The following is a 10,827-nucleotide window of genomic DNA, read 5'->3' on the forward strand; positions in this document are numbered from 1 at the left end:
CTTAGAGGGCGCTTAAACCATCAACCCCTCTCAATCCCGTTGTCCTTGTCATACAAACTTAGCCTAGACCCTAATCCTCCCCTCCCACCCTCACTCCCTCCTCCACTCCAGCAGAAGTGGGCGAAGGATATAAAAACCCCCATGGGATCCTGGCGCTGCCAGCCCTGGGATGTAGATGAGGGACACCACACCAGCTCTGCATTCTCTTAAGGATTTCTGTTGGGGGTGGGGGGATTTTTTTTTATTGAGGTTGACAATAAAATTAAATTGGTTCTGAAAAAAGACAGAAACAATTAAATAATAAAGAGCAGCTGCTAAACTAAAGAAGGATGAACGGGACAGAAGGTATCAATTTCTATGTGCCGCTCTCCAATAAAACAGGGCTGGTGCGGAGCCCCTTTGAGTACCCACAGTATTACCTAGCCGAACCCTGGAAGTACCGAATCGTGTGCTGCTATATCTTCTTTCTCATCTTCACCGGGCTCCCCATCAATCTCCTCACCCTCCTTGTCACTTTCAAGCACAAGAAGCTGCGGCAGCCACTCAACTACATCCTGGTCAACCTGGCAGTGGCTGATCTCTTCATGGCTTGCTTTGGCTTCACTGTCACCTTCTACACGGCCTGGAACGGCTACTTTATCTTCGGGCCCATAGGCTGTGCCGTGGAGGGCTTCTTTGCCACACTGGGAGGTAAGAGCTCAGCGGGGGGGGGGAGCTGAGGGTGGGCAGGGAAGGGGGAATCAGGCATGCGCTTGCCTGGCTGGAGGAAGGAAGGTCTAGTTTGCCCTGGGTTTATTTCCAGTTGGAAGTATGCTGTCCAGGCAGATGGCTTGCATTCAATCTGTTTCTCCCCATTGAAACATGCTTGGCTGCACTAGTGGGCTAGCCACTGCATGTTTTAGCACGGGCTAGACATGCAAGTAATTACCCAGGGTTCCGGGCAGGTTTGTACAGCCCCGTGCTGCCACGGCTTCACTGCTCTGGCACCTGAGCTAGCTATGACAGCCCCTAACTGCAGTGTAGACATGCCCTATGTGGCATCAGTACATTATGCCACTCCCGGAAGGGTGATGTAGCAGTGTAATGCAAAGGTACCACATCAGTATGGTACAGTGACTTGAGAACCAGCCCAATGATAAGCTACAAGCTGTGCGCAAAATAGATTGGGGACTTTTAAAAATTGTCCTGGAAGCCCGTGACAACAGCAACCATGTCAGGAGTTTCAGAAAAGCGGCAATGAAAAGAAATCAGCCCAAGCTGCAAAGTTCAGCTAAGGATCTGGGACCCAAAGTTCAGGGGTGTTTGAATTGGGAAGGGCTGGGTTTGAGCCCATCGCTAGGGTCCACACAAAGTTAAGCACATCTTGAGATTAATCTGGAAACTGCCATGGTCTTGGCAAGATCCTCCACCGTTTAGAATAAGCCCTGCTGAATATTGTGCGGAAGTCCCTCCCAGCAGGTCAGTCATTGGCAGCCTGACTGAAAATGACTCTTCCTTCCACAGTCTGACCTGGAACTATCTGGTTTAGGTAGCTAACATGTGCATTTGAGCATCTGCAGTGCTGCTGGGAGCACTCATGTACAGAACTGAGCACCTGAATGCAGATGCCCAGGTTTGAATACTGCCCTCTAATATGAAGGCTTTCACCTCCTGGGCTATGCCAGTCATGTCAAACCCGGCCAGACATTAGTACCACATCGGCGTCCAAGTCAGCGATCTGCGTCAAATGGGTGGATAGGTGGGTCTTTATCCCCCAGCAGGCAGCATAACAACCAACGTTAATTGGGCCCCCTTGTCGGTAGCCTCAGCAGAAGGGTCAAGGACTAAAAAGGTCCAAGAGACTGAAATTCCCTTAGGGTGGTTCTTTTAGAATGGGGAACAGCGCCTGGGAAACTTACCCCACGTTGTTCCAGTTCCATGGAGAAATGGAAGACATCGATAACCAGGGCTGTCATGGGAAATACAAAAAATGTTTGGTGAAACAGTAAGACTCCAGGAGCATATAAAATTGTCCCAGGTTCCCAGTGGAAGATGCTATCACTGTTACATAAAACCAATGGTCCAAAACAATGCATCTTACAGCAGGATGCTGCAGTTTGGAGCAAGGGCAGGTTTTTTATACAAGAGAAGGGGCAGGTCAGTATTTGGGAGGAGAAGGAAGATCCGATCAGTATCAGCGAAGGATAGAATGACCCCATCTGTATTTGGGAAGGGAAAAGGAGTCTCCTCTGGGCTAGAGAAGAGGAGTTTGGTGCTTATGAAAGAGGAGGAAAGGTCTAAATCTGGGAGCAGAGTGAGGGTTAAGTGTGTATCAGGGAGCTGAAGGAAGATGTGGTTGTTCTCAAGAAGAGGAAAAATGACATGGTCAGTCTCAAGGAGTGGAACCAGGGTTCAGTCTATATTTTTGAGCAGAGCTGTGCAAGTAGTGCAGAAATTTTCCAATGACTATCCGGCAGCGTTTTCAAACCCAGCTGATCTGACCATGTTCGTGGCTTTTTGATCTTTCACTCCTGCAGGCAGGGTTGCAATCGAATCTCAGTGGCACAACTGCTTGCAGAAAAAAGTCCATTTCCAAGCAGCATGAATTAATTTTACATCTCTGCGCTCATCCGACCAGCAAAGAGAGATGATACCTGGTCACTTATCCGGCCAACCGAACACAGCTCAGAGAGCAAATTCTTGAAGGGAACAGTTTGCAATCAATGCTAGGAGTTTAAAAAAAAAAAAAAGGTTAAAAATTCACTGGGTAATTTTCACTCCTGAATACATTTGAGGCAATGGGGATATTCCTGCCACCAGGAAAAGAGGCTCAATGAATCCAGTCTATGCCAGGGATTGGAAATGGGGCCGGGTCTATATTAGGGAGCAGAAGAAGGACCACTTAGTGTCATCACTAATTCCTTCAGTGAAAAGGCCCCATCTCTGTGCCTGACAACAGCTTCTAACCTTTCACACTTTTTCAGGCCCTCCGTCTTATCCAGGCTTTCCATTTCTGCCCAGCGAGAACAAGGAGGGTCCCAACTGTGGGGGGAAAGGAAGAAGAAAATTTATACTAAAGGGAAGCAGCAAGAGTTACCATTCTTCATGAAAGCTGAGCAGAGGGTGTAGCTATCAGCGGATGAGCACATGCTGGGGGCATTAACAGGCTTATGGCACAGGCTAAAGGCTCATAATCCCCTAAGGTTTGATTATCCTTTGATAAATAAACACACCAGCACCTGCCCGGGCTCATTCTCCTGCAGCGGGGACACATATCAAATACCCATTTAGACTCTTAGAACCATCAGGACAGGTTCGGACATGGTGCAAGCGAGGGTTCACGCCTTGAGCCGCGCTTCCTTACACCAGGTTGAGACTTGACTCATTGACTTTAGGGGATGACAAATGACCAGGGCCCTAAACAAGACATTTAGAAACTCATATTGGCCCTTGGGTGCTTTATATGGCCATTTTGGGGCCAGACTCTTAGGCAGAGTAAAGGCAGACTCTGCTCAAGGAAAGGTGAGATGGGGATGCTGCAGGGTACCGGTTCAAACTCAGCCCCGTGACCCAATTCAGCCCCGTGACCCAACTCCTGGTCCTGTACTGTACCCACCAGACTATGCTTCCCCTCGGTTCAGATAAGAGCAAGTTTAGACAAGTTCTTGTCCCAAGTCCTTTAACAGCTCACTCATGTTAGATTGCTCTGTCTGTCTCTTTCTCCCCCAGGTCAGGTTGCCCTGTGGTCGCTGGTCGTCCTGGCCATAGAGCGTTATATCGTGGTGTGTAAGCCCATGGGCAACTTCCGCTTCTCTGCCACCCATGCCTTGATGGGCATCAGTTTTACCTGGGCAATGGCCTTTTCCTGCGCTGCTCCACCCCTATTTGGCTGGTCCAGGTGAGTAATATGAAACACAGACAGTATTGACACCATCTGGACAAAGACCGCTGTCTAAATACTTGACTCCCAAATACCCAGGTGCCCCCCTATGCGTGAGCCCTTGAAGCACAGAAGCAATTATAATGAGGAGTCCTTGTGGCACCTTAGAGACTAACAAATTTATTTGGGCCTAAGCTTTCGTGGGCTACAGCTCACTTCATTAGATGCATGAAGTGAAAAATACAGGAGCAGATATAAATACATGAAAGGATGGGGGTTGCTTTACCAAGTGTGAGGTCAGTCTAACAAGATAAATCAATTAATAGCAGGATACCAAGGGAGGAAAAGCAATTATGGATCTGAACCTGATCTGTGTACCTTGGGTTTATACTGGGATAATGCCACTGTCTTAAATGGACTTACTCCTGATTTATGCCAGTGCTAATGAGAGGAGAATCAGACTCTGAGCTTTGGGATCCTCCTGAAAATGTAACTTCCCACATCTGGGCATTACAAGCTTCCTCACACAGCTCTGCCAAAGCACCTCTATCCTACCTTACAGCCCCCTCTGCTATTCCTGTCTAGACTCCCCACACACAGCGCTGCTAATGCGTCACCTCAGTCCTGACCTTCAGCATCTCCTGATAGTCCAGGTTTCACCCCAGCTCTGTCAATGCATTTCATTCTGGCCCAACATCACCGCCTGCTATTCCAGTTCTGAGTCCCACACAGAGTTCTGCTGGGACACCACAATCCCGACCTGCAACGCCTTCCCCTGCTGTTCCTGTCCCAAAAGCTCTGTGCATCAGCCCAGCCATAGGAAGAGAGAACTAACCGTGGCAAGGGCAAATACAGACCTACATGCTCTTTGCTCGCTACCGCAGAGGGGAAGGGACAAAGCTGCCCAGGCCACTAAGCAAAGAGAGACGAGACTCTCTGTACTTGCTTGTGAGCTCGGAGGAAGCACGGTCTGCTTGTAATGCAATTGTCTAATGCCATAGGCCACCAGCTGTGCTCAGTCGAACAGCTGTATTCTCCTCTGGGGAGCCAGCTGTGCACACGGTTGTCCCCATTCCAGCAGTCATTGCAGACTAACCTAGCTAGAGCAGAATTCGGAGTGAAGAGTTAGGGGCTCAATCCTGCAACGGCAGCTCCCAGTGCTAATCCTTAGATATGACAGTAAATCCCAGTTAAGCCAACGAATTAAGATTAAGAGGACACGTGGCGTGGACCCTATCGTTTCAAGTTGAGCCCGAATATCATGTTGGCCAGGAGCTGGGCGGTCAGGACTGAAGCACAGTATGGGACGCCTCTGTTGTATAGGCTCTGCGGATAGACACAGGACTTGAGCATTAAGGAGGGCTGTCAATCTGGCGCCTTTCACATGAATTCACTTGTCGTTTCCCCTCCAGCACAGGTAAGGCACTGTCCTCGCCACAGCCCTCCTGCTGCACAAATTTGGGACCTGGTCCTGAAAAAGACTTACATTTACTCCTGGCAGCAAACCCATTGAAGTCAATTTACTTACGTGACTCTGCAGGGATCAGGACATTAGCTATTAAAGTAACAAAGCTGCTTTTGAGTCATAGAAACCCCAAATCTGATAAACTAAGAAATATCAGAGGGGTTTTTAGTTTGGGACACGTCCCCCCCACCGCAAATCTCTCTCTTTACAGAAAAGCACTAAAGAACTGACTAGGGATGAAACCAATAGGATGCTGCAGAAATGTAACAGGGGTCCATTTAGCTCCGCCCACAACCCAAGCTCGACCCACAACCGATATTACTCTGAAGTCCTATGGGAGTTCATAAAGGACGAGATCCATCCTATAGGTCTAATAAAACCAAAATCCTTCCTATAGAATTTTACAGCAGGGAAAGAATCCTCTTTTGAATTCTATAGGACGCTCTGAAAAGCCTATGGAAAGAATCTTATTCTACAGGCAAAAATTTAAGCAGGTGCTAACGATAGGTCCATCAATGGCTATTAGCCAAGATGGTCAGGGACACAACCCCTCAGCAGCAGGGAATTCAGGACACCTCAGAGCTCATACCTGCATTGAGCCATAGTAAGTTCCCTGTCATCTCTGCTCCTCAGGAGAAAGAGCAGGTGGCACCTGGCAACCAAATGCTCAGCCGTGTAGGGACAGGAATAAACAGCCTGCTCTCCATGGGAGGGAGCGTCTGTCACAACCAACTGATGTCTACATGTCCAAGTGCAATGAGTCAGCGCAGAGCAAACGGCAAACACGCTGCCTTCTCCTGAATCAATCACTGCCCCTGCGTGATCCTCTCCCGGGCTGCCTGGCACTGGGGCACGGCACTTCGCCGCGGCTTCCATCACCCAGGGAAGGAGTGCAGCAGGCTCAGCAGAGCCCCATGTGGAAGCATGCACCTCTGCCTCACATGATAGGCCAGCGGGGGTGCCTTGGCAGAGCTGGGCGTGGGGAGATCAGGATTGGCATAGCAGAGGGTGGGGGCTGCAGGTCAGGACTGAAGGGCATGGGCCGAGAAATTTGGAAGGAGCACACGCAATGCCTGGCCACAGCGCCATTGGCTTTGGCTGGTGCTGTCATTCTCAGAGGCTCAGGGAGCTGCTAATGCAGCCCCGCGGCTGCTCACTGCCTGCCCAGCGCCCCATCGTGGCGAGGTTTGCCTCTGTGACTGTTCTGCCTCTACTTCCCCTTCATCCAAGCCCCTCTAAGAACTCAATCAGGCTCCAGTGAACCTTTGAATTCACTCTTCCCCGGTTCTCCTCAGGCTGGCAACGGAGTTTGTCCAAAACCAGAACTCAAAAGTCCAAACGCACACAAAGTTCCCCACCTTCCCTTCTTCAACACCCACTCACAGGCTTTACCTGGCTCGGGCTCTGTAGAGCCAGGCGTGCTCTCTGCATGGCTTCTTCCACCAGCTCCAGCACCACACAACCTCCTGTGCTCTGGGCTTCCCCGGGTTACTGCCAGGCTTCCTCCTGCCTCTGGCAGTCTCAGCTACTCTCTCAAACACACCCTGCCTGCAGGTGCCTGCTGCCTTTTATACTGGAATCACCTGGTTGCTCTCCTGTGGGGCTCATCTTGTAAACAAGGGCTGGCTTAGCCGCAGGCTCTCCAGCCCATGGGCAAGACATCTTGCTGCAGACACAGAGACTCTAGGTCACCTCACCAGTTTCAACCCAGCCCCATCCGAAGGTCACACATGGGGGGCCCCTGTGAAATGCGCGACCTAACCCTTCTGCTTCACTTGCTCTCTCATTCGGCAGATACATTCCCGAGGGCATGCAGTGCTCTTGTGGCCCAGATTACTACACCCTCAACCCCGACTACCACAACGAATCCTACGTTGTCTACATGTTCATGGTCCACTTCGTCGTCCCGGTGGTGGTCATCTTCTTCTCCTACGGGCGGCTCATATGCAAAGTCCGAGAGGTAGAGTATGCATCGAGCTGCTCAGGGTTTGATGAAGAGAGGTAACGAGCATGGGGGGGAGGTAGAAGGTGTTGGTCCTCAGCTGGAGAACAGGCTCCTTGAAGCACCAGCAGCACCATCTGATGGGCAATACCAGCCCGCATGTGTTTGGCCAGGTCAGACTAGACAATCACAGTGGTCCCTTCTTGCCTTGGAATCTATGAATCGCCCCCGGTGTTATCTCTGTTCACGCCCCCATCTCCTCTGGAGACAGGCCCAGGCTTAGCAAAGAGGCAAGAGATGTAAAACATCACACCCATAATTTATCAGTGGGCAGTGAGGGGGCTCAGGGCCTCACAGCGGGATCGAAAGCAGGGATGATTCTCTGCAAGCACAAAGCAGGGGCAGGTGTGTGCCTGTTTCAGCCTCTCCTTTCTCCAGGTAAGAGAGTTTATCGGCTGCACTTTATGACTGGGTGTGTGCTGTCTTGGGTGTGAGCCGTTCCATGTGTAAATCTAGTCTGTGCTCCAGATCTAGTCCAGGTTCTGAGCAGTGGAGTGGGTCCCTGCCCCTGGATCTCATCCATGTTCTGTGCAGTGGTTTTGATCCCTTCTGGGCATAATGCAATATGAACTGAAACGTCTTCGGCCCAGGGGTCAGCTTTCCCAGCAAAGGGGTTCAGACCTACTCCCTGTTCCCTGACTCCAGCCATGTCAGGTATCTAGTTCTCTCTAGTTTTGCTGGTGGGAGACAGCTCAGCACTGCAATGCGCTCCTTGCCTCACTGCCCTCTCCTACTCCCGCAGGCAGCCGCGCAGCAGCAGGAGTCGGCGAGCACCCAGAAGGCGGAGAGGGAGGTGACCCGCATGGTGATCCTAATGGTTCTGGGCTTTCTCATGGCCTGGACGCCCTATGCCTTGGTGGCGTTCTGGATCTTCACCAACAAGGGGGCGGACTTCTCTGCTACTCTCATGTCAGTGCCTGCCTTCTTCTCCAAGAGCTCCTCTCTCTACAACCCCGTCATCTATGTCCTCATGAACAAACAGGTGAGACTCCCAGAGCCAAAGCTGTTCCTGTCCTAGGCCTCCCCCAGAACTCTCAGGGCGCACCCTGAACCTGGCCTATAGCACCCCTGCTCTCACAGTTCTGCGTCCCCAGCCAATGCACCTCAGTCCTGACCTGCAGCTTCCCCCCTGCTATTCCATCCCTCGTCTCCCTCTACTCAGCTTTCCAAATGCACCTTCATCCTGACCTGCAGCACCCCTGCTACTCCACTCCCTGGGACACTCCCAGCTCTGCCAACGCACCTCAATCCCAACCGACAGCCCCTCTATTATCCCAGTCCCGTGTTGGTGCTGCCAATGCACCTTGATCCTGATCTGCAGTCTTCTTGCTACTCCAGTCGTGAGCTTCACCACAGCTGTGCAGATGCATCTTCCTCCTGCCTAATAGCACCCTCCCTGCTATTCCAGTCCCAGAACAAATTCCAGTTGAATCTGGTACCTGTCGCTTTCTGCCTTAATTTGTTTAGCACTGTCTGTGCAGTTGGAACAGCTGCCACGTTTCGCCACAGGGATGGTAGCATCTCTGTAGTGGGCGAGGTGTTATATGTAACCCAGCAAAGTGCTCTTTGTCTGGTGATCAGAAGGACGGCTCCACTGGCCATCGTGGATGTATGTGCTGTGCAAAGGTGCCACTGCTTTCTCTCTCTCTTCAGTTCCGTAACTGCATGATCACCACAATCTGCTGCGGCAAGAACCCCTTTGGGGATGATGATGTCTCCTCAACCGTATCCCAGAGCAAGACTGAGGTATCCTCCGTCTCCTCCAGTCAAGTGTCACCAGCATAGACCATGGACAGTTTGAACTTGGGGGACCTGCCACGCTCTGGGATCAAGAAGTAGAAAGTGATGCACCCACGTACCCTCTGGTCCACGAACTTGTCTCATGCGATTACTCCCTTGTACTCCGTCATCACATATCACACCTGCTCAGGTGTGCACAGGAGAGTCCTCCCCTGTGAAAATAGCGGTGTCGATACTGAATGTGGCCCCTCCCTGCAAACAGCTGTGCACATACGGAACCCACTTATGCAAAGGCTCACTTGTGCATATGCAAACCACTTGTGCAAGCAGCCACCCGTGCAAATATCAACTAATGAATTCTAAGCCCTCTCACGCAAACCCTTGCACGCCCTACTGCACACACTCACGCAAAGCCAGTACCAACTTGTGCAGACCTTTGTGCTCACTTGTTCATGACCTCCCGCCCCCTTGTGCACATAGATTTAAGGAAATAAAGCGTGATTTAGGTTGGCAGGGGCTGAAGAGTTTTGGTGAGAGAGTGGCCCCAGAAGGTAACCCCTTGAGCTGTGCTGCCCATGGGTCACACTCTGTGATGCAGCTTGTGTCACATGAAGTGAAATAGCCCTAGTGGTAACATACAACAACGGAGGGGAAGTTGTCCAGCACCCTGGTGCTTGATGGGTGTTTTTAGAACTAGAACAAGTCGGCAGCATCATTTCTTAGCTCTGCTTCAGTCCTCAATGGCTGCTGCTGTGGCTCCATTTCTAAAACAACACCCCATTTGGGTTGTGCATCACTATACCCATTGCAGAGATGGCAAGATGGAGAGGTGAAGTGATGTGACTAAGGCCACAGAAGGAGTCAGTGGCAGAGCTGGGATTAGACGTCAGGAGTTCCTGGCTCCCATTCTCATTCTCAGAGCGGACCGTGATAATTCAGGATCAATGCTGGTGGGAGCAGCTGTGGGTACCACGCTCTCCTACAGTTGTGCCAGCTGTATAACTTGCTAGCAGAGAGGTGATAGCTCTCAATGGTCAGAGAATTGCAGGATTTTTTGGTGTATTTACCATCAGGCACCACGGCAAATGATTCCGTGCAAGAGGGAAAGTCCAGCTCAGCAATAATGAAGATCCTGGAAGACAGCCCAGTAGGAAGAGCATGGGGAGCGCAAACGCTGGTTTAGCTTTAAACCCCCTCCCTAAAGCGCTTGCGCACTGGGTGTATGTAGCCACACGAGTACATGTGAGCACATACCAACATTGCGTGCGTATACAAAAGTCTACGAATACATGCATGCACAGGTATAAGCACTTGCATGCATGCGGGTCTGAAAGCGTGTGCGTGAGTGGATGCAGGACGGGAAGACATCCATCCATCCCTTGCATTCTCCCCAGAGCTCATGGTTACTGGCATTATGCTCTTTCCTTGGTCGGAAGCTGCAATGGAACACAACAGCAGGTTTCTGTGGTCTGTAATTCCCTCTCTGTTCCTTACTATCTTCCCCATCCTCTCACTCACAGAGGGGCCGGGAGGGAAGCTACCTTGTTTCTTTGCCTGGCTGCACCTCAGGCTGTTGCAGGAGGACTGGAGAGGTTGCATGCAGGGCAGCACACCTCCCTCTGCACCATTTCTAGGCAGAGCAGAGCTGATGCAATGCAATGGGATTAAGCCAGCTCCAGACTCAAGTAGAGCAGGGTTTTTCCCAGTGCCTCAAGATAAAGTACTGGGAAACCCTTGCCCAGCTGTAGATTTAATCCACGT

The 10,827-nt window shown here is 51.0% G+C and overlaps 1 protein-coding gene across 1 annotated transcript; it reads left to right on the forward strand.

Annotated features, from left to right (window-relative positions):
* Window positions 1–329: 329 nt before the first annotated feature.
* On the forward strand, window positions 330–9,111 carry LOC117875868 (blue-sensitive opsin). The gene is made up of 5 exons (XM_034767392.1): window positions 330–690; window positions 3,709–3,877; window positions 7,119–7,284; window positions 8,069–8,308; window positions 8,980–9,111. The coding sequence occupies exons 1-5, from the start codon at window positions 330–332 to the stop codon at window positions 9,109–9,111; spliced, it is 1,068 nt and encodes a 355-aa protein (XP_034623283.1).
* The last annotated feature ends 1,716 nt before the right edge of the window (window positions 9,112–10,827 follow it).

This window comes from Trachemys scripta, chromosome 4, assembly GCF_013100865.1.
Source record: "Trachemys scripta elegans isolate TJP31775 chromosome 4, CAS_Tse_1.0, whole genome shotgun sequence".
NCBI lineage: Eukaryota > Metazoa > Chordata > Testudines > Emydidae > Trachemys > Trachemys scripta.